The following is a 24,380-nucleotide window of genomic DNA, read 5'->3' as shown; positions in this document are numbered from 1 at the left end:
AAGAGGGAGAGGCAGAGCAAGGCAAAGAAAAGGGGAAGCACAGAGGGAGAGGGCAAGGACAAAGCGGGGGGGGGGGGGGTAATTGTTACCGAGAGCGACGAAAACGATCTTGGGGGATGCGTGGGAACCGGGGGTTGAAGGGGGGGGGGGGGTAATGGATGGCATTGGATGTCAATAGGAACCTGCAGATATCGAAGAAAGTGATTTATGAAACGTTAAAAAAGTCGTTTTTTCGAAAATCCGAGCCAAACTTTGTCCGACGAACACAAGTAATCAATCACAAAAAAAACGATTAAAATCTGTTAACGAAACTCCACGGAGTCTCCGCTATTTTTGAACGTCTAGGGACCCGACGCGCCAATTTTCTATGGGAATAAAAAACCCATTGCTCGGGAAAACAATCCACATAATCCACATCCCCGGGGTAATGTACAATGCGTCAAAACCCAATAAACCAGCCTAACCTTAACCCTATGGGATTATACACCACGATCTATTTACTCTCTAGCCAGGGGGCTCTGTCCCCTGGACTCCGTGGTATTGTATGCGCCTAGTCTAGGGGCTACGCCCCCTGGGCCCCCAGGGTAAACCACATACCTTTATATAGCGAAACAACGAACTTTCTTCGCTTACGTCCATGGTCAGAAATCTTTGGTTTCTAATCAATTTTCGGCATTTAAAGGCATTTGGTGGGCTCAGATATCAGGCTGAGATTAATACTAATGTCTATTTGTTCTGCATATTCACTATATGGCTTTAAAATGACCCGTAATGACGCAGCACTTAAAATGAGACATTTCTCAACGGCGTTTCCCATCGTAATGACGTCGCACTGTCTGTTAAATCTCCCGGTGGAAAACGCGCGCACGCGCACAAAGGTTATTGTACAAAAACAGCGTAAATAATACCAAAACGCGTAAAAGAAGTATGATAAAAGTAAAAGAACCACTGAATATATGAATTCGGAAAAAACAGGACACTGGTAATTTAAAAAAATCATCGTTTTCAGAAACGCGTTTGTAATACATGGACTAGTGCTAGCTCGCAATAATGAGTTACGCGTCCGCATTGTTTTGGTTCTCGCAACGGAAACATGTATGGGGACTTAGTCTCAGAGCGGTGCCCTTAGGGACATATTTCGTCATTCCCGGTAAATATAAGGCCGCTGCAGATTTATCTAATTGTTTCCTACTCATTTTTTTATGCTCTACAAGATGGCAGTGTCCGTTTTTCTCTATCTCCGTTCTTTTTTTTTCTCTCTAGCTCTCGGTAACATTAACCCTCATATTTAACACAATACACATGTAGCTCTCTAAAGCTACAATTGTAGCAAGCCTAACAAGAAAAAAAAAACTAGGTTGCTGGAGAAGTCAAGAACGCGAGCAAGAAAGCTCATACACAACCACATCCCACACGCTGTCACCCGATTCTTTTTGGGTACCTGCAAGGCTTTGTGTCAAGAGGAAGCCGGAAATCATCCACCCCAGCGGCGGATGTCGGCTCCCCTGTGAGGAGACTTTGTCCCATGCCCAGGTACACATCCCTTTGAAATAGGGTCTGGTTATGGTGTTCTTGACCATCCCTTTTGAATGGATAAAAATATAACTATTATTTATTTTTTATTTTATTATTATTTTTTTTTTCTTAATACGGAAGCTCGTTCTTGAAGGAACGGAAACATGAAAAGGGACTTAAGCTTTAAAAATGGGTATCCCTGGCTGGTGCTGGTCAATGTAAAAAAAAAAAAAAAAAAAAAAATTGTAAACAAGTTGTAAACTAATTTATCTATGTCGAGCATTTCCTCATTGGCATGCAAAGAAAACGGCTCAAACACAACCTTTTCTTACCGATTCATCGACGCCACAGTAAAGGGTAATCCAGAGGTAAACACAAACACGAAATCCAGAGACAACTCCCGTATGGGTTTAATTCCCCAGAAGTATCTATATAATGGGCCACGTCATCGTGGCAACACTTATTTTAACCAGACTTATATACAATGAATGAACAGTAGATCTTTTAACATTTATTCAAACAATAAATAGTAGTAAAAGGATTAAGAAAAAAATTAAAGCTCACAATAAAACATTCAAAAGCGATTAACAGGACGTTAAAAGCACAGTTAGTAAAGTCAATAAAACGGTACATTTAATCTGTAAAACAAAACCCAGAACAAAGTAAAATCTGTCATCAACACATAATATATCCCCAGCGTCCTCTGTGAGCCTCCAATACCTAATATAATCCATAATTAAGGTGATGACGTGGCAGGAAAATATAAAAGCGAAAAAAAAATATTCAGAATTATAAAACAATTATCTAAGATTAATAAAGATGATAATTAATAAAACTGAGGATTTAAGTAATTTTAAAAGAATATGAAAACCTTAAATAACGTAAAATGAATTTTGTAAAATAAAGGGAGGGCTTACACAGGTTCAAGGGTGTCGAGGGGACAGGTAATATATTAGGGTGGAGGATAGGGGGTAGGCATGAGGACGTAAGCTTAAGAAAAAGGACGAAAATGAGAGAAATAAAAAAGAGCCGAGGGATGGAAATGAAAGGAATGAGTAAGATCACCGGAGGAATAGAAAAGGTAGAAAGCGAGAAGGAGATTTGTAAGCGAGAAGAAGATGCAAAAGAACGTAAATCACGAAGTAGAAGAGAAAAGAGAAAAATGAACGAAAGGGGGTTATGAGAGAAATGAGAAAAAAAAACGAGAGAAAAAGGTAAGATAGCATACCGAAGGAAGGGGGAAGAGAAGAAAACGAGGAGATTAGCTAGATAGAAAATAAGGAATGACGTAAGATTAGTAAGAGAAAGGGGAAAATGAAAGAGGGAAGGAAACGAAAGAAATGAACGAGGGAACGAGAAAAGGAGTTAGAAGAGACGAAAGATAACAGGTAGAGCAAGTGGGGTACAGGTGTCAGGATGATACGTGAGGAGGAGGGGCAGAGAGAGAGAGAGTGAGAGAGAGAGAGAGAGAGTGGAAAAGGTTGGAGTAAAGAGTAAAAGGGGAGACTAAAGCAAAAGTGAGGTGTAGGGGAAGCAAGGGTGAGGAGCAGGATAAGAGGGGGAGAAAGCAAGAGGTTACGGTTCAGGATGGGGGGAGGGTGTCAGAGACTTCACCCCCCCCCCCCCCACCCTACCGCACAACCACACAGCTCTTTACTCTAACAACAATCATCGTTTCCAGCTGTATTGCAGCCTCCCGTCACCGTCACAGACATCCCTACTTTCTGCTTTGACAACCTGTTCTCTTTCCTGAGACGAATGCAGATCCTTCACTTGATCTAATCTCCCTTGCTTAGTCGTATCTTAATCCATTCACTCATTGCCTCCTTTACCCTTTCCAATACTACTCTAGACTAATATTCCAAAGTGACTATTACGAAATTACTACACCGTGCATTCCTGGCCTCATTATATATATATATATATATATATATATATATATATATATATATTATATTATATATATATATAATATATAGGAAGTATGTAAGTCTAGGATTATTAAAATGTTTGAGGATTCAGGTATTGTCTTGGTCTCACACACATTACTAACACATGAAAAGCTGAAAATGGCTCCTAGCATTAAGTAGAGTACATGCCCACATCTTCCGTTGAGCATGGGCTTCAAAACATGTGGATACGGATTCATCTGATCCATGTTTAAGTTGGGTATGTGATGTTTTCTGATGACAGTGTATGAGAATTTTATATCTATTATATTTATATATTTTTTTGTTTATAGTAACTGACTGAGTTGCTGCTTGTATCCGTAATGAAACTTTGCTTAAAGGTAAATTATATTAAAAAAGCGATTTTCCTTACCGATCAGTTCTTACTCTGACGTTGAAGTTCCCACATGATTTCTCAGCATCATCTGTTGTATTATTTTTTAGTGATAAAGGTGTGTATGTGTAAATAAGATAATGGATAATAATTCTAGAGTGTAATCATCATATTCGTATTCTCAAATAACTTCATTCACAATGTTATCATAGCCCTTTACAATGAGTAAACAAAGAGATGGCTTTTTGTTAAGGATACGTAAGATTGTTTGGTTGTAACTAGCACAAAGAAAACACGAAATTGAATAAATTATTGAGAGTCATGTTCATTATAATATAACAATCAACGCAAGTCTTAACAATGAAAATCGTTTTAAACACTGATATTTCTCCCAATAACTATGGATATCTCCTTTTCTTCTTCGCTATCTGATGCGAAAAAAAAAATTGAAAGAAAGAAATATGTTTTGGCAAAGTCCCATATAGACTGGTTTTCAGTGCCGTGAAAAAAGCTGTGACAACGCCTTATAGTTATATCACGCGCACGCACAGTACAGATATACATACATACATATGTACGTGGAAGAAAAACCCACAATACAAAAATTAGATTATGAAAATGAGACTACAGTTTCGAAATCCATCTGGATTCTATCTCAGACTGAGGATAGTTTTTGTACTGTGGGTTTTTCTTCCATAGTATTATATATATATATATATATATATATATATATATATATATATATATATATATATATATATATATATATATATATATGTATGTATATATGTGTGTAGATGCATATGTATACCTGGATTCTATCCTCAGACCTGAGGATAGTTTTTGTACTGTGGGTTTTTTCTTCCATAGTATCAGCACGGAAGAGTGTTTTACCATTCATTCACATATATACGTACATACATACATACGTACATACATACATACATAAATATATACGTACATGCATACATACATACGTATGTATGTATCATTTATTTATAGAAATTATCTATTTATGTAATATATATATATATATATATATAATATATATATATATATATATAATATGTATGTATGTATGTATGTATATATGTTGGTAGATGCATATGTATACCTGTGTTTCCTTTTGAAAAATAAAAAAACATAATCGTAAATGCGACATCTAATCAAAGCAGCCAGTATTTACAAGCGCCCTTCTGTAGTGTATGAAACTGTGAAGTCTAATACGCAATGCAGGTGATTACTAATTGTAGCATCATCTACATGTCTTGTTTAATATTTCGACAATGGCCAGTTTATTCACATCTTGATACTGTCTTGTCAGTAAAACTGTATAAAATGCTTTAAATACGAATATTTCTATTAATTTACAATACTGTATTCCCATGGTTACTACTGACGGTACAATTTTGCTATAGCCAAAGAGATCGAAATCATGCATGTAAATTTCAAGAACAGCTTTCATTAGACTCCTAGGCACGTCTTTGTAGTACTGAAAGTCATCACGGGGAAGCGTGTTGGTGCATCCCTTTGTCTGGTGCTGAGTAGTGAGGTTAAACTCTTCAGGGTATCCTACATCCTTTAAGAGCATCCTGCACTCCTCCTGTATCGTTTCCAAGTGGAGGATGTAGTGGTATTCCTTTTGGCACGGGAGGCACTGCTCCGTGAAGGGTGCCCAATGCACGTCGCGAATTCCCAGGTCATTTGCCCACACTACGAACTCCAGAAACTCTTGGAAAATAAAAGAGGAATTGCTATACCGTTTCGTAAGCTCGTCTTGAAACGCTGCCGAAGGCGCTGATGACGGCGTCCCGCAACCTCTTAATCCCAAGGTTGAATGATTTATCAGAGGTAGTACCCTCCTTCAGGTCCTCCAGAAAGCGCTTCGGCGGCGCGAGGCGTCCGGACGAGACCAGCGCGGGGAGCCAGTAGGATCGCCAGTAAAACATCCACGGTGCAGTGGTTCCCGTTCGCTCCTGCCAGTCTCGGTTATAGTTGCTTATCGGTGCCCCGTCGAGGTACTTGTCTCTGGCCACGAGAAGAATGGAAGTGCGGGTTTATCAGCTACAAATAAATATGCCATGAAATGGAAAAAAAAAGCAAGCATATCTAAACGCACAGTCACACACAGCTTTATATAGGATGTGGGTGACATTACTACCATTATCCTTATTAATTGCAACATTGTTATACATCGTTATCTTCACTATTACTATTATTATTATTATTATTATTATTATTATTATTATTATTATTATTATCATTATTATTATTATTCTCATCATCATCATCATTATCGTTATCATTATCATGATTATTATTATTGTCATTATCATTATTATTGTTTTATTATTGTTTTCATTATTATTGTTGTTGTTCTTTTGTTTTTGTTATTGTCATCACCATCATCATGATCATCATTAAGTAAAATTATTAAACGATGCAGATGACATCAATTAGTGGTTTTTGATTGAAAATCAACCCTGTACCATGTCAAGAACAATATTTACACCAAGGAACCTGATTGTTCCTGCACATCCAGCAAACACATCTTCACTGAGCTTTAACAATATACCTGTTTAGGTATATGCAGCGCAAACACCAGACTGCAATCGTGCTTCTAACAAGTAATTCTCCAGACGAGCAGTTAGCGGATATAGTGAATTATCCTGCCCCATTTTTTTTTTCACTAATTCTTCATTCTTTGCACTTGATTACGCAACTAGCTATGAAGCCAATTGGCTTGTTTCAATACACCACTGGCCATATTTCCAACATGGTATACTATACCCTATCAACATCCACTCACGAGAACTATCAAAATTCACATCGGGTAGTTATGGCGTAAACTGTCCATTTACCTACCTGCTTATTTATATTTGTCTATCTTACCTATCTATCTACCTGCCTAACTACCTATAAAAAATAATGATAAGAAGAAATGAAAATGTAACTACTGTAGGATAACGTAATAATGTAAATGCGCACATCCTAGGTTAAGAATAAATTAAAGAGCAGGCAATGTACTAAGGGGAGGTCTGGAGGCCGTTATTTAATACATAGTGTTGAAGTAGTTGTATTCGTAGTTGAAGTAGCAGAAGTAGTAGTAATAGAAATAGTAGTAGCAGTGGTGGTGAAGGTGGTGATGGTGATGATGGTGGTGGAAGCAGCAGCAGTAGTAATAGTAGTAGTACTAATAGTTGTAGTGGCTGTAATAGTAATAGTGTTGATAATAGTGAAGGTGTTGGTGGTGATGGTAGCAGTAACAGCAATAGTAGTTTAAGAAATAGTAGGCCAAGTATTAGCATTAGTATTACCATCGTCATTATTTTCAGTAAAATAATCATCTTTAGCATTTTACGAATAAAGTTATACTATTATTATCAGTATTACTATCATACTTGCAATGACACTAGCGATGGTAATGATAATTATATATATAATATATATATATATATATATATATATATATATATATATATAATATATAATTATATATATATATATAATATATATATATATACCTATAGACGGAAGTTAGCCGGGACAGCGGATGCCTAACCACGATGGCGCTGGTCGGCCGAAGGCTTGAAGTGCTTTTGTTCAGCCAACTTGTTGACTTAATTTGCGCCATGATGTCGAACCAGCCTGGGAGCGTGGTACATGTTTAAGCCAAACGATGTCATAATAATAAGAATATAGAAAGAAACGTATTAAGAATATCCACCGATTTCTCCGCCTTCAGTTATAAGTAGAAGAGATTAATTTTCCAGCAAATACCACATGTTTATAATTTTTTACATCACATTTATTCTAATGCCAAAGTTGAAAACAAAGATATAAAATCCGTCAAGGAGTTTCGCTAAGCTATCATAACTTACTGTCCAGCAGGTTGGGGCATTACCTTCGGAGGGACGCACACCGCGAGGGGCCCGGGGGATTCAACAGTTAAAAAGGTGTGCACAGGATCGCGTGTGGGGCATCGTTTATCTTGAGGGAGCGACATCTCTCCAGCAGGTGTTCTCGACGTTTCTGAAAACACATGGCGAAGGTCTGGCTTCATCCAACTCCGGATTTGGGAAACGGAGGACACGGCTGTTTTCCGAATCTGCGCAGATAGTGAAGATTCTTAATAGGTTGCATGCAGAACTGCGGACTCTGCTGTATTCCGAATCTGTTACAGGTGGTGAAGATTCTTAACATTGCATATAACCATTGCAGTTACTTACTCTCAGGTGAGTGTGCATGAATTGGTATTCTGTCTCCGTGATTGCCAAGTGAACGCAGACCAACAGAACGTTACAAGAGCGGCCACACACAACGTAGTAATCGTCTGCCAAGGGATCCCAAAGCATCATGTCTGCGGAAGGAGGGAGTAGGAAGGGATAACAGGGGCCCATTTGTTTTTTCTCTAACTATTTATGTCTACTGCATCATGGAATATCTAAAACAAGCAAGCTTTAGGCTTCCTTATTTTGAAATATCGGTTGTGCCAATACCTTTCCTTTTCCCACTTGCTTGTCTTCACTGATGTATGAGTTACTACAAAATAGCATACTTTCCAGTAGTTCTGACTGTATAGTTGTCCATCAAAACTTTGGGCCCCCGATAAACAATTAAGACACTAAATACCCAGTCCCACCAGACATTCCATAAAGATTTAGAAAGAAATTACGGTTTATAAAAATAATGAGGTTTTTCAAATCGTAATAGGATCTGAAACTACAGCAATGGGGGAAGGGAAATCCTTAAACAAAAGGATTAGGGTTCCTGTGATGTAGAAAGTTTTTTGTCAATTTTTTTTGTCTACTAAACCGTGTCGCTGGAGGGGTTCTGAACATCTAGGGTTTTCTCGGGGTCTGGGTACTTTAGAACGAAGATCAGTTCTTCTCACTTTTTTCCTAGATCCTTTTACTGTTATTGTCATTTATACCTCCCGTAAGCCTAGATTATATATTTAACTTACCCCATGTATGTAGTATATAAAGAGGAAGAGGAAGGGAGACTTTCTAAAATCAAAATTAAGTAAGATTGGTTTAAAACATGGGAAAGTTGAAAATATACGTCTCTTGTTCTAAATCGACAAGTTTTCCTACCTATGACTGGTTCTTTTTGCAAGTGATGGCTTTAAATAGAATATATTGCCACTGCATTTTTATTTTTGAAAGCTACTGCCACGTATTAGCGGAACATTTCCTTCGGGGGAACAAAGTGTGCCAATATCGTAAATTAAAGAAAAAATTTGTTTGGTTAATGAATATTCTCTTCATTTCTCTAGTTTCTGTTTTCCTTTAAACCTTTGCAAGCATATTTACCCTTTAAATAGGGTTTCAAATATGCAGTGGAATGTTGATTTTGTATCAGTTTTATTTTCATATTGATCTTATCATAGTTTTCCCCCAACACATTAAAATTTTCACACCCAATTAATTTTTAACATATATATTTTGTGTGTTTGTGCCGTTATGTTTATATATATATATATATATAAAATATATATATATATATATAATATATATATATATATATGTGGGTGTGTGTGTGGGTGTGTGTGTGTGTGTGTGTGTGTGTGTGTGTGTGTGTTGGGGCCGCGTGCGTGTATGCATTGTGGTATTATATGCATTATACAGAACCCACACACACACACACACACACACACACACACACACAACACACACACACCACACACACACACACACACACACCACACCACACACACACACAGACGCCGCACGCACACGCAACGCAGCACACACACACACATATAACACACATAACCACACATACACACCACACACACACACAAAACACACAACCCACACACACAACACACCCCCACAAACATTTTATATAAAATATAATATATATATTATATATATATAATATTATATATATATATTATATATAAATATATACACCACAACACACAACACTTATATATTATAAAATATATATATTATATAATATATAATATATATCTTTATATATATATAAAAATAAAAATGATTATTTTTGTGCGTGTGTGTGCTCGTTTGTTTATTATAATATTATATATATATATATTATATATATATATATAAAAATATATTATATATATATGTGTGTGTGTGTGTGTGTTGTGTGTGTGTGTGTGTGTGTGTGTGTGTGTGTGTGTGTGTGTGTGTGTGGGTGTGGTGCTCGGGGTGCGTTTTGTTGCATGGTGTATGTATATGCATTTTTTAAGACACAACCACACCACACAAACACACACAAACACACCACAACACAACACAAACACACACACACACACACACACACACCACACACACACAAGGGCACGCACACGCAGCAACAAAACCACATATACAAACACATACAAACACACACACACACACACACAACACACAACACACACACACACACACACACCACACTAATATAATATAATTATATTATATATATATTTATATATATATATATATGTGTGTGTGTGTGTGTGTGTGGTGTGTGTGTAGTGGAAGTAGCAGAAGTAGTAGTAGTAGTTTTGTGTGTGTATGTTTTGTGTGTGTGTATGTGTATGTGTAGGGTGTATGTGTTGTGTTGTTGTATGTGTTTTGCGTGGCGTGGCGTGGGTGGGGTGGGCATGGGCGGTGTGTGGTGTGTGTGTGGTGTGTGTGTGTGGGTGTGTGTTGGTGTGTGTGTTCGTTTTGTGCGGTGCCTAGCCTGCTCGTAGCGGTAACAAAACAGTGCGACGGTGCAGACGCCTGCCTAAAATAACAAGAATTTTTCATATTTTTTCCCTCATCAGCGGAAGTAGGAAAAAAATTTTGCATTGCGACCTCTTTCATTCCCCTTTTGCGATGGCCTCGTGGATTAAAGGGAGAGGACCTTGAAAAGACGCGAAAAAAATATTGAAAGGAAAGACAAAGGCAATTTATGATTAAAAAGAGTAAAAAACCGACCAATCTTTCTCCGCCATTTCTTCTTTCCCGATCAGTTCTTCGTTCTCCATGGTGATCGTCCCGCCCCACAAAGCGAAAAATAGCAAGGGACGATCAAAATAAACCCACGAGTAAAAACGTCCATGACCTCTCTCGCTTTTCCTTCTACCCGCGAGTGAATAAGAAAAGGGAAACCTTTTGTTACAAGGCGGAGACTATGTGCGGCTGTATCTGTATGTGCATTTTGAGAAAGGAATTTATATTTTTTTAAAAACTATAAAAAACTAATATAATTTTTTGATAACATAGTTAAAAAAAAGGTTGTAAGAAGTTATCGCAGTGTTAAAAACTATACAAACTAACTTAACTTGTGAAAAGGCTTGTGTAAAAATTGGTTGTAAGAACTTACCGCAGTTTTTATAACTAAATAAAACTAATTACTATGTTAACTCTTTTTCTTTTTTTTGTTTTTTTTTCTTTACACGTGGTCCACAGCGAAATACAGAGAAGTATCCCAAGAAAATCCCAGGAACCTGTCCCTGTGATTTTTATTATAATAATTATCAGTCTACCTTCTCAAATCCCCGAGTAGCATATAGCCAGGTGAGATTCTTAGACCGCGAAATTTTTGCCCCAAAAACCCTTTTTTGAATATTGCATCATTCACAAATACACTTTGCCAAATTTGAAAACGAGTTATTTCAAAACCATATCAGACATATAAACACATTTTTAAAAAGTCTACAGAAAAATCTAGCCCCGCTAATCAAAAAGAAAAAAAAAAAAAAATAAATATAAATTTACTCAAGCTCAAACTCTTTAAAACACACCGACCCCCATCCTTTCCCACAGATCCAAAAGGAATCCCACACAGCCATGTCGCAGCGAGCCTCCACGGCGAGTCACAGCAGCACGAAGATTTACACCATGTGTTCCGCGAGCGTCGGCAGCATCTACAGGAAAGATTGCCGTCGCCTCAGCCTAAAAAACAGGTTCCTCTCTCTGCCGTGGCGCCTTCACCTAAAGTTCAGAGCTCCGGGGCCGCTCAGGGTGGGGCGTCCCGTTCAAGGTCTGATGCTGGACCTTTTTTCATTTCCTTTTCTTGTTTTCCTTTTTCTCTTCTTTTTTGCCCTTTTTAGTCAGTACGATGTATGTCATCATCTTTTTATTATTGTTGTTGTTATTATCATCATCATTGCACCACTATCTTCATTTTTATTATTATCATCATTATCATCACCATTAATTAATATTACAAATATTGCTATTATTAAATCATTATTATAATTAATGTTAATAAATGTTTGTGTTGAATATCATATTCATCACTACCAGTTCATTATCGCTATCACTATCATTTTTACTATTACTATCATCATCTCATCATCATTATTATCGTTAGATTATTATTATCGTAGTGTTTATGGTGGGGGTTTTCTTATCATTATCATCGTATCATTATATTATCTCTATTGTTATTATTATTTTTGTTACACACACAAACATCTATCTCTCTGTCTACCTATCACTAATCTAACTATATATGCACACACGTTTATATTATAGCATAGTTGTATTTTATAGATGTGTATATATACATGTATATACACAAATGTATATATGTTGGAATGCATGAACATGTATACATGCACATATAGCGTATGCATATATATATATATATATATATATTATATATTTTATATAATACATATATATATAATATATATATATAATTTTTATTAATAATTATAATAATAATATATATATATATTTATATATTTTATATAATATATATATATATATATAATATCATATATATTATAATTATATAATAAATATTATATATATAATAATATATATATATATATAATATATAATATATATAGTAAATATATATATATAATTATATAATATATATTATTAATATATAATTTATATATATAATTTTATATATATATACATATATATATATATATAATTTTATATTAAAATAATATATATATATATAATATATATTAATATATATAATATTACATACATATATATTTATATATATATATATTATATATATATATATATTATATATATATACATGCATTATATATATATATATATATATACATATTTAATATATATTATATATATATATATAATATATATATATAATATATAATATAATTTATATATATATTTTAATTTTTATTTTATATTTATATATATATATTATAATATATATATAATATTATTATATATATTTAATATATATATATATTATATATAAAATATTTTTTATATATTATATATAATATATATATTATAATATATATATATATAAATAATATATATAAAATTAATTTAAAAAAATATATATTATTTTTAAAAAATATATATAAATATATTAATTTTAAAATAAATAATATATAATACAGAAATACATATAATAAAAATATAATATATTTAAATAAAATATTTTAGCACATGGAAATTGGTAGAAGTCTAAAAAATAAAAATTTAAAAATATTTAAATTTAATAATTAATATATACACACACAAAATATAAAAAAAATGCACACATATCCCCCCAAAACCCCACAGCACCGCCACACAGCACACACCACGACACGCCCTGCACACCCCATGCAACCACACACAAACCACACCACACCACACGCACACGCACACCACACCACAACAACACAAAAAACAAAAAAAAAAAAAACAAAAAAAAAAAAACAAACAAAACCCCAAAAAACACAAAAAAATAAAAAAAAAAAACATAAAAAAACCCAAGCCACCCAAAAAAACAAACAACACAATAATAAATATACAACATATAATATATTAAAATATTAAAAATATTTTAAATATGTTGTTTTTGGTTGATTGTAGGATTATATATATATATAATAAATATTATATATATAATAATATATTATATATTATATATATTTAAAAAAAGGTTAGGTGATGGCGGACTAACACCATAAGAAAAATTCCCCAAAAAAAAAACTTTCATTTTGATTTTAACCCTAAGGTCCCGATATAATGAATTAGTATATAATTATCAACCATTTTTAGAATTCAAAAAAGTTACTTTTTGTGATTAGGGGAATTGACATGGAAAGACTCAATACATAGAGATTTTAGTTAATATGGAAATTGGTAACTAATACAGCGTTCTATCATTTTGTTTATGTTATTTAGTCTTTTAAAGTAACAAATAAACGAATTTGTTTATAGTTATTATGATATAAATTCCTTTTGGATTCTTTTCCTTCTTTTTGTCAAAAGACGATTTGAACCAGGCATCAGGAAAATAATTTGGGAAACAGAAAATGTCCTGGAACATGGTGGAATTAACCGGGATGGTAATGGTTGCCCCTGATTTTGGCGGCGTGGTCTGGAAAAAATGCTGCGCAAAACTGGAGTGTTCATTTCATAAGAAAACATAAATGGAAGGAACAACCCGGAAACAAGGAAAAAGAACTTAGGAAAGATAGATTCTTGGGTTTCTGGCCTGGGAAGGCAAAAGGGTGAGACGGTCCTTCGTAAGGAACATAGAAAGTAAAGGCCCCATGAAAAAATTTTTTTTCGTTCAAAATTTTGGGGTTGTGTTTGGGAAAAAGAATTAAGCTGTGAAACTGGACCCTTTTTAAAGTGTGCGTCCGAAAAAAGCTACATAATCCTAACCTGAAAAATTGCCCAGGTCCGGGGTCTTGGACTGTCCAAAATTTCCTGCCAAAAAGAACAAAGGGAAAAAGAAGTAATACGTTAATGATCTCCTATTTAAAAATTAAAAAGATCGATTGAAAATTTCAAATCTGATATGACTTATTTTAAATATAAAAGAATGATAATGAGTGAATATAGTACAGTTTAATAAATCAAGTGGAGTGACGGAAATCATCGTGCATTATTCCCTCCCTTACAAAACGTATACAAGTTCAGTCAAAATAAATAAAAACCCCTTTTTCTTTAATTCCTTATGGGAAAAATCCTAAAATAAAATTATATAATAAAATGAAACAACACAAAAAAAAAAAAACAATATATTATACAAATTTAAATATATACATACTGTCTATGTCTATTTTAAATATCACTATAAAAAAAATATATATAATAAAAATAAATTTTATATATATGTTTTGTTTTTGGGTTTTTGGGTTTTTTGTTGGATGTGTGTGTGTGTGGTTGTTTGTGTGTTTTAATCATCCTAATATATATCTATCTATAAAATATATATATATATATATATATTTTTAAATATATATATATTGGACAAACAAAACAACAGAAACAACACAAAAGAAAACAGACAAAACAAAAAAAAAAATAAATAACACACACAAAAACACAACACAAAAAAAAACAAACAACATATAATAATTTTAAATTTTTAAAAAATTTTATATATATTAAATTTAAATTTCACAACTTGGGGGTTTTATGTCTAGGTTTGTGTTTGTTTATAATCAATTATATATTTTTTAAAATATAATAATCTTTTTAAATATCTGTATTATAAAACTAAACATATTAGAATAAGTTTAAAAGATAGTATAATTTTATATATTATTTATAATATTATTTAATATAATTATATAAATATTATTATTATAATTTTTATACATATAATGCTGAATCATTGTTTCCTTCAAACAAGACATCCGCTCGCAGCCCTGACCTGCAACATCCCGGGAATATTAAAGACCCCCCAAGACTGAAAAATTTTGTTAATACACCCGGGCCCCTGGAAATTTGGGTTTACGTATTAAATCGGTTTTTGTTATTGCAGCTACACTTACAGATGGAAACTAAAACAACTGATTTGTTATTTCTGGTAACATTTATTTTTATTGTTGTTTATATATTAATATAAATTTTTTACATTATTATTAGTATATTTTCATAATATTATATTTTTCTGTTGTTGTGTTCATTTGTGTTTCATTTCATTTTTGTATGTAATATTATATTTATTTTAAAAAATTAAAAAATTATTTTATCAATATTATTATTATACTATTATATGATATGATTGATAATATAATATGAATTATTATTAATCATAATTTTTATATTAATTTTTAACTCTTTCATTTGTATTAAGGTAACATTATTCAAACTAATTCCTCCCCTTTATGTTTTTGGAATTATAATATAATTAAAATAAATAAATAAGGAAATTTAATAATATTGGTTGTTGTTGTTGTTGGTGGTTTTTGGGGTGTTTGGGGCCGTTTTGTTTTGGTGTTTTTGTGGGCTGGGGTAAGTTGGGTTGTTTTGTTGTTGTATGGTGGTATGTATAATTGTAGTATGAAAAATGTATATAAAAATAATATAAATAAATATAAAATATATATATATAACCCAAATCATGGTTAGTCGTGGTGTGTGTAAAGGATGTAATAAATTTTTGGGAAATGGAGTAGAAAAGGATATTTCAAGGGAAAGGTATATAAAAATGGGGAAAAAGGGAAAGGAAGGGATTTTAAAACAAAAGGAAAAAGAACAGATATAGGAGGTTTGGAAGTTTAAAAAAAATGCATTAAAGTTCTGTGAACGACCCCGGAGACGAACTACCAGACACAGGAAAGAAAGGAACCGGCAAGGAAGGAGAGAGAGAGAGAGAGAGGGAGAAGAGAGAGAGGAGAGAGAGGGGAGAGAGAGAGGAGAGGAGAGAGAGAGAAAGAGAGAGAGAGAGAGAGGAGAAGAGAGAGAGAGAAGAGAGAGAGAGAGAGAGGAAAGAGAGAAAAGGAGGGAAACGGAGAGGAAAAAGAGAGAGAGGAGCCCCGGGAAAGAAAAAGAGAGAGAGATCAGGAGAGAGAGAGAAAAGGGAGATACGGAGGGAAAAAAGAGGAGAGGAGATACGGAAGAGGGGAGAGGAGAGAGGAGGGGGAGAGGGGAAGAAGGGGGAGGAGAGAGGAGAGAGAGAGAGAGAGAGAGAGGGGAGAGGAGAGAGAGAGAGAAGAGGGGAGAGAGGGGAGAGAAGAGGGAGAGAGAGAGAGGAAAAGAGAGGAGAGAGAAGAGGAGGGGGAAAGAGAAAGGAGAGGGGGATACAGGAGAGAGAGAAGAGAGGAGATACAGGAGGAAAAAAAGAGAGAGGAGTACGTGGAGAGAGGGGAAGAGAGGAGGAGAGAAAAGCGGAGAGAGAAGAGGAGGAGAGAGGAAAAGAGAGAGAGAGAGAGAGAGAGAGAAGGAGAATAGATAGATAGATAGAGAGATAAAGATAGATAGATAGAGAGAAGAGAGAGGGAGAGAGAGATAGAGAGATAGGATAGAGAGAAAAAAAGAGAGAGATGGGAGAAGGGGGTAAAAGATGAGCAGACAGATATGACGATCGTAGAAATACAATAACTACACCTGCATGCTTCCCCCATATTACACAGTAGTTTCTCCTTTCTTGTGCAATTATCTCTTATTAGTCCATTTACCTAGTCCTAATTTTCCTTCTCACATAGTTCACTCATCCACATCGTTTTTTCCCCTCTCTCTCTTTCAAAGCTACGAATGTTTTTTGTATATATCTATTACTTTCTCCTTAACAAGTCTATCGCCTGCATCCCTGAAATTTACCCTAAGTTGAAAGATGCTTCTCAAAACCCCCTTTTCAGAATTCAAGATCCAAAATGTGATTCCTTTCAGTTTTCCCGTGTGATGGATGAATAGAAGACATTTAAAGATACATAATAGGGAGAGAAAAGGGGGGGGAAAGGGGAAGGGGGAGAAGAGAGAGAGAGAGGGTATGAGAGGGGGAGAGAGAGAAAGAGAAAGGGGGAGAAGAGAGAGAGGAGAGAGAAGAATGAGAGAGAGGAGAGAGAGAGAGAGAGAAGAGAGAGAGAGAGAGAGAGAGGAAAAGAGATTGAGGGCGAGAGAGAGAGGGGGGAGATGGGGCAAGGGGAGAAGGGGGAGGAGAGAAAAGAGAGAGAGAGAGGAGAGAGCGGGGGAGAAGAGAGAGAGAGAAGAGAGAGGAAGAGGGAGGAGAGAGAGAGAGAGAGAGAGAGAGACGGGGGAGAAGAGAGAGGGGTAGAGGAAAGGAGAGAGAGGAGGGGGGAGAGGGGAGAAAAATCCCAAACGGAGGGCTTTTTTAACATATTCATATAAGTATAAATGATATTTGGGAAAATAAGCGACCTGAAAAATACTTGCACGTACATTTTTCTAGCCCGGGGATTTGACATTGCGTAGGTACACCCTTTTTTTACTAGAACCCCAAAACAATTTCTACACCTGACGTCCAATTTCAGTATTACAAAAAAAAATGTCTGCAGCTTGGGGAATGCCTCTGAAATGCTAAGAACCCTCTGGGCAAGCTGCTGTGGCAAACTCACCCCCCCCCCACACACACACCTTGAAACATCCTGGATACGCCATTGTTAGCAGAACACGTTTAGAATTTTAAAAAGTCAATATGTTGTGGTGTATGGTGTGTTTGTGTGTGTTTGTGTGTGTGTGTGTGGGGTGTGTGTGTGTTGGTGTGTGTGTGGGTTTTTGGTGTTATTTTATATTATAATATTATATATAATATATTATTGTATTAGTATGTATGTATGTATGTGTGTTAAAAGATACATATATGCAGAAAAAAATATAGATAGATATTTGCTAAAGATATAGCTTTTCGTTTTGATTTTTTTTTTTCTTTTCAAGTCCGTTAATGCATTTCCTGGCTGCTAAAAATAACCTTCCTTACCGAGTTATTTATAGTAGACTTGGAGCTGTTTTTTTGGCGATTCCCCGTCCCACCTCGCCCTGAAAAAGAAGAAGCAATGGCGTGCCCTTTTGGAAAATTAAAAAGTGTTTTGTTTTTTCACTAATGGGGTTTTTTTTATTTTAAGTGCTTTAAAAACTTAACAAGTGTTGGTTTGCACTTTTTGGAGTTGTTTTTTTTTTTAAGTTCCCGGGGAAGAAAAGACGGCAATTCAAAAAGCCGGGGGAAAACAGATTTCTGCTGCTGCTGGCGTGGTCATAAACTCTTCGCGCTATTTTTCATTTAAACTACACCCAGGTAGGAAAGCACATGCGAGTTTAAATAACAGAATTAGTCAAAACTTCATTTAAATAGACTTCCCAACCCCTTTGAAGGAAAACGAAAGGTTTCGCCGGCCTTCGTCAGCATACAATTTCCCGGGCCCGTCGGGGGTTTAGTGTAAAGCGACAGTACAGGGTGTTTCCGGCAGCGGCGCAAAACACCTGGGGAACGCTGCCGTGGGTTTGAATTGACAGAAAAGTTCACAACGAAGATTGGGCAATTTCCTAACAGTGAAGCAGGGGACCACAAAGGTGTGCTGCCCCCAAGGTTATGCCCGCGCTTTTAATTTTTTCTAAGTCTAAACATCCCCGTATCATAAGGTTAATGGTTAAAAGCAAGAAAATGTGCTAGACATCAAAGGTCATGTACCCACAAGAATGTTAGGAAAAGGGTGGTTGAGTTAGTGATTAGTTGTCAAAGCTGGGCAAAGGGAAATTTGGTGAGTGAAAGGGTTAGGGTCGGGTGGGGGTAATGAGTTAGTTTAGATAAGGATATGTACTTTTTGAGGAAAGAGAATAGGTTGTTAAAGCGGGAAAGGGGGATCTGTAAGGAGTCTGATAGGTTGGGGGGTCAGTGAAGGAGGATAGGGGGGGAAAGCAGAGGTAATATGGACGAGACATAAAGGGAATGTGGGGAAGAGACAAAATGATAATTGGGGATTGGTATTGGGGATTGTAAGAAAGGTCTCTTAAAGGGATACAATAGAGGGTTAAAAAGGGGAAAAGGTTAGACAAAGGTAGGTCGGGGGAGGGGAAAACCCGCAAAATTTCCAATAAAAGGATAGCTAACTTTAGTGATATAGATGTAGTACGTGTTGGAATTTTTGGGGGGGAAGCGCTAAAGGGTGGAAAAAAGGACGGAGGTCTGAGAGGGGAGAGGGGGGAGTGGGTTTTTTTACTAGGAGGGGTATTAGGAATGGAGATTTTGTGGAAGGGGATACTTGTGACATAAGGGGATTACGTGGTACCCAGGAGGAGTGGAAGGGATGAGGGGAGGGGGGGGGTTTAATGTGGAGGGGGTTGGGTTTTGGGTTTCAGGGGGGATGGGGGGTTTTGGGAGGGGTTAGGGGGAAAAAGGGTGTAGGGGGGATATCATTGGGAGGGGGATGGATATCAGCATTACTTGGAGTGGGGAAGGAGAGGAGTTTTAAATTTGGGGGTTTTGAGTGTCAGTTTTCATTAAGTAATTTTAAAATTTTCAATAGTTTTTTGAGGATTTGTTGGGGGTTTTTGGGGGGATAAAGGATTTCTTGTGAGGGGGGGGAAGAGAGGTTTGGGTGTCTAAGCGTAGGGGAAAAGGAAGGTGGAGGTTTTGTGGGGTAGGGGAAAGGGGGGGGAACTTTGTTCTGTCTGTTACGGGTTGTGCGAGGAGGGAGGGGGGAAGGGTGTGGGTTGTAGGGTGTTTGGAGTATCTGTAGTAAGATTGGGTGTTGGGTTTGGTGGAAAAAAGAGTTTGAGGGGGAAGTAGGAGGTAGAAGAGGGGGATTTTAGATGTAGGGGGTGGGTTTAGGAGAAGGGTAAAGAGCAATTACTGGAGAAAGGGTAAGGGGAAAACCCACGTCGACGTGCTTCCTGCGGGTTTCACGTAGTTGAGTCCAATTTTGAACTGAAGTTGTACCTCGACCAAATTTGTAGGGAGACACCCCCTAAAAAATACATTAGGGGGGCCCGCCACAGTTGGCACATGTGCGGATTGGAAGCGTTGATCGGGTAGGGCCCAATTGGGCACATAGGGGCATCGGGTTTGGGGAACGGCAAGTTTGGCGGGGTGCCCTAGACCCCCAACAATTTTGGCACGACTGGGGGGGTTGGGTATGGACGAACAGGGAGGGATCTCCTTCTATGTAGCTTTTAAAGGGAAAGGTCATCCTACGGAAGGAAATTTTTGGCTATGTTAGGGGTTTCTTTCGTGCCCCTTGGGGAAGGGTTAGATTTACTGATGTTGATCATGTCTGTGAGACAGGCAAGTAGGTTTTTCCCCAAAAAAATGCCCCAATTTTCATAGTTTGGCAATTTGGGGGAGATTGAAACTGTTCCGGTGCAAGTATTGGGGGGTTTGGGAGGGGGTTCGAAAGGATGGGGTTACCAAAGGTCAGTTGTTTTGTTAATGCGTAGTTTGGGTTTTTCGGATTTTACTGGCAAGAGGGACGGTCGGTCGGCTACGGAAAGAGACTTACTACTTTTTTTTTGGAGACATTTGGAAGGTGGGGGGGGGGAGCTGTGGGGGGGGATCACGAAAAATCGGCCTTTTGGCTCCCGCTAAAGAGAGTTTCAAGTTGTTGTAGAGACGGGGGAGAAAGGGGGGCTGATGAAGTGGAGTAGTATTGAGGGAGGTAGTGTTAGGAAGGGGGCAATAAGCTGTAAGTATTAAAAAGGGGAGGATGGGGGGTTTGTGTTGGAGGTTGTGGGGTAAAAAGTTTTAAGGAGCATGCTGGGGAGTGGAATGTTCCCCCAAGGGGGGATTTTGGCTACGTATATAGGCATTGATGAGGGGTAGTTTTTTGCAGTGTTTGGAGCCCGGGGGTCAAAGGAGAGCCTGGGGGCAGGGGAAACGGGTGGGTTTACATGTTGGGGTATTTGATAAAGGGCAAACCTCATTTCCCCTAATAGTGGGGATATGTTTTTATTTCTGGCCATGGGAAGCCTGGATATGTTGGGGATAAGAACGTCCACCCCTCAGGGTCCCCCTTGAGGGGGAAGGCTAGGAAAAAATCAGGGGAATACCCTGCGCTGGCTCCCTCAGGGCCCTTCAGGTGGCACAAAGTCACCTTTTATCCCTTTTTGCACGGCTCTCACACCCTTTAAGAGGGGGTAGAGAAGGGTTTGGGGGAAGGGCGAAACGAAAAGTGGGAAGGAAAAAAAAAAAGACCCTGCAAAATTAGTTTGGGCGAGGGGGAGTCCAGGTTGGGAGTTTCCCCATCATTGGGTCCCTGTCTCCGCCGTCCTAAGCCCCCCCACGACAACAACGGGGAAAGGGGTTGGGGGGGGGCCCTCATCATAAATATAACAGTTGCGCCAAAATAGCGCTTTTTTAATTCTCGTGGGTGTTTATATGATCCAATATATATATATATATATATATAAATATATATATTATATATATATATAATTTTATATATATAAAGAATTATTATGGGTTTTTATATATATATTAATTTTAAAAATAATATGCAAAATATATATATATACATATAATATATTTATATATTATATATAATAATAATATATAATATATACACACACACACACACACAACACACACACACACACCACATATATATATATATATATATATATATATAATTATAAAATAATATATATAAGGTTAGAAAAATAAAAGGTTTTGAATCAAAGTTACATAGCACTATGGAAAAAATATTGTGGCGAAAAGGGGGAAAAACAACGACTAGGGTAAGATGTTAAATTTAAAGGTTATGGAACATGTCCTCACGCCCGGGGGTTGATAGCTTAGCTCAAAGAGCAAATATTGCCAAGGCAGGACCCCCCCCCACCTTGACTTTATTGAAGCCCACCGTGGGCCAAAAACCTTTTACAAGTTCTCTTTATGAGCGCCAAAGGGGAAAGAATCAGTACCCCATGCCCAGTTTAAAAGGGAGAAACGAGAGGGTCATTGCAGCTATCACTCCCGGGTTTTAGAGCCTCTTCATGGATGGATATTTAATCCCCTTAAACCCCCACTTGCAGGGGCCAAATTTGCAGCAAGGGATGCCACAAAATCCCGAGGGTAAAGCAACGCCATTCATACAGACAAAGGGAATTGCGAATGCCCAGGGGCCCCTGAGGAAGGGCCGGGGCATACATAGACTTAGGGGAGCCCCTGACTGTTACAGCAAGAATACCCCAAAAACAAAGATCTCCTGACCACTGTGCCTCCCTAGTGCAGAGGTTCAGCTCAGGGGGGAGAAAATAATCATAAAAGGGTCCCCAGCCAATAGGCATCAGGGGAACGAGATTTTCTGACAAAAGCTAACCTTGGGGGGGGGGGTTTTGTTCCAAAACCCCTGATCATACAACCAAGCCAAAAAAAAACTAAGGATAGGCCCAACGCACAGCACTTGCCATTTTCCCAAGCTCCCAGAGAGGAAAGGAGTCCTCCCCCTTTTGGGTAGATGGATCAAACCCAAAAGGTATGAGCCCCTGGGACCTCTGAAAAAAGTCAATAAGGGGGCCGAAGTATTCTTTACAGAAACAAAATAGGGTTTTCCAATACACGAAACAATGGATATAGCATATACTTTGAATGTAGAGGGAAAAAGGAACAGAGGGTGGGGGAGGAGGTTAAACTTTTTCCCGGTCATATTTAGTATCTTTGGAGAGTGGGGGGGGAAGTCGAGAAACAAAGGGTTTTTTATTTTATAAAAAAAAGGGAAAGACCCGAAGGGGGAGGGGGGGGTGGGTGTGACAGGGAGGAGGGGTAGACACCGGGGAAGTGGTAGAGATTGGAGTGTCTAGATTTAGTGGGAGAGAGAGGAAGTAGAGATAGGATGGTTCAGGGTAGAGGAAAGAGATACTGACATAGATGCTGAGACCTTGAGAAGATGGGAGGGGGGGCGAGGAAAGTTTTTTGGAAGAGGTAGAAAGAAGAAACGCATCAGGGCCTCTCGCCTAGCCTTTTGATGAGGCTAGTTTAAAATTTGAGAACTGCTACCTCAGGTTTGAGCTTTTAGGCAGGGCAGCTCCTATAAAATACATTATGGGAGCCACCACAATTGGCAAACACAGAGCAATTTGATTATGACTAGGCTGGGCATATAGAGGGCAACAGGCTGTGGAGTGGCAGTGTTTGGCGGGTGGCCAAAACGCCAATATATCTAACACTGACAGGGAAGGAGTCAATATGGTCAGACAGGGCAGGACATCCCACTTTATGGGGGAGGTCATGTCTATGGAAACTAATCTTGGCAATATTGGTGTAGGACTTACATTGGCCTCTAGGAGGAATAGTGTAGCACTGGACTGCTACTGCATCATAGTTGACAAGGCATGTGGGCAAGTCATTTTCAGTCTGACCATTCCTTGCAGACAGGACAATCAGTCGGGGAGACAGAAACAGTTTCAGTACAAGTATGAAGGGAGAACTGAGGCTGGGCAGGAATAGGTTTGCCAGTGAGATCAATCATTGTAGATAGTGCACAAGCTTGGGACACAGATGTAACTGTGACAAGGTGTGAGTGATCGGAATAACTGCAAAAGGAAAACACGTTTTTGGAGACATTGTTGGAAGAGAAGGGTACTGTCAGAGTATGAGGCTGTAGGGGGAATCACAAAGAATCGATCACACTTGGCTGGTCCAAAAAGGGTACTCAAAAGATTTGCAGAGGTGGAAACAGTAAGACGAGGGCAGGAGGAAGATGGGGTGGTATGGAGAGAGGAAGTGGAGAGAGGAAAATAAGGATGAAAAGCTGTAATAAGGGGGTGGGGGTTGACAATGAAGAAGACTGTGCAGTAGGAGATGGAGTGGATGATGTTGGGAGAGAGGAAGGGGTGTATTCTGGAGGTTTAGTAATGACCTGGGTGGAGGTTTTGGAATGGATAAAGTCGACAATAAACTTTAATGAAGGGGGATTAGTATCAGTGATCAGAGCCATGGTCAAAGGAGAGGCAGGG

The 24,380-nt window shown here is 37.3% G+C and overlaps 1 protein-coding gene and 1 pseudogene across 1 annotated transcript in view; both read right to left on the bottom strand.

The window, feature by feature from the left end:
• Positions 1 to 1,145, bottom strand: part of LOC119574012 — a 5,318-nt pseudogene extending 4,173 nt beyond the window's left edge.
• Positions 1,146 to 1,259: 114 nt separating this feature from the next.
• The window catches only part of LOC119574011, a 37,478-nt gene continuing 14,357 nt past the window's right edge, over positions 1,260 to 24,380 (bottom strand). Inside the window, 7 exon segments of the mRNA XM_037921108.1 lie at positions 1,260 to 1,335; positions 1,442 to 1,543; positions 1,848 to 1,912; positions 3,569 to 3,698; positions 3,838 to 3,889; positions 5,062 to 5,587; positions 5,589 to 5,826. Of these exon segments, the coding sequence (XP_037777036.1) occupies positions 1,260 to 1,335; positions 1,442 to 1,543; positions 1,848 to 1,912; positions 3,569 to 3,698; positions 3,838 to 3,889; positions 5,062 to 5,587; positions 5,589 to 5,826 (1,189 nt within the window).

The sequence above is a fragment of the Penaeus monodon genome, chromosome 6 (assembly GCF_015228065.2).
Source record: "Penaeus monodon isolate SGIC_2016 chromosome 6, NSTDA_Pmon_1, whole genome shotgun sequence".
Lineage (NCBI taxonomy): Eukaryota > Metazoa > Arthropoda > Malacostraca > Decapoda > Penaeidae > Penaeus > Penaeus monodon.
The sequence above is the reverse complement of the archived record's forward strand: the minus strand, read 5'-3'. Positions and strand labels throughout refer to the sequence as shown.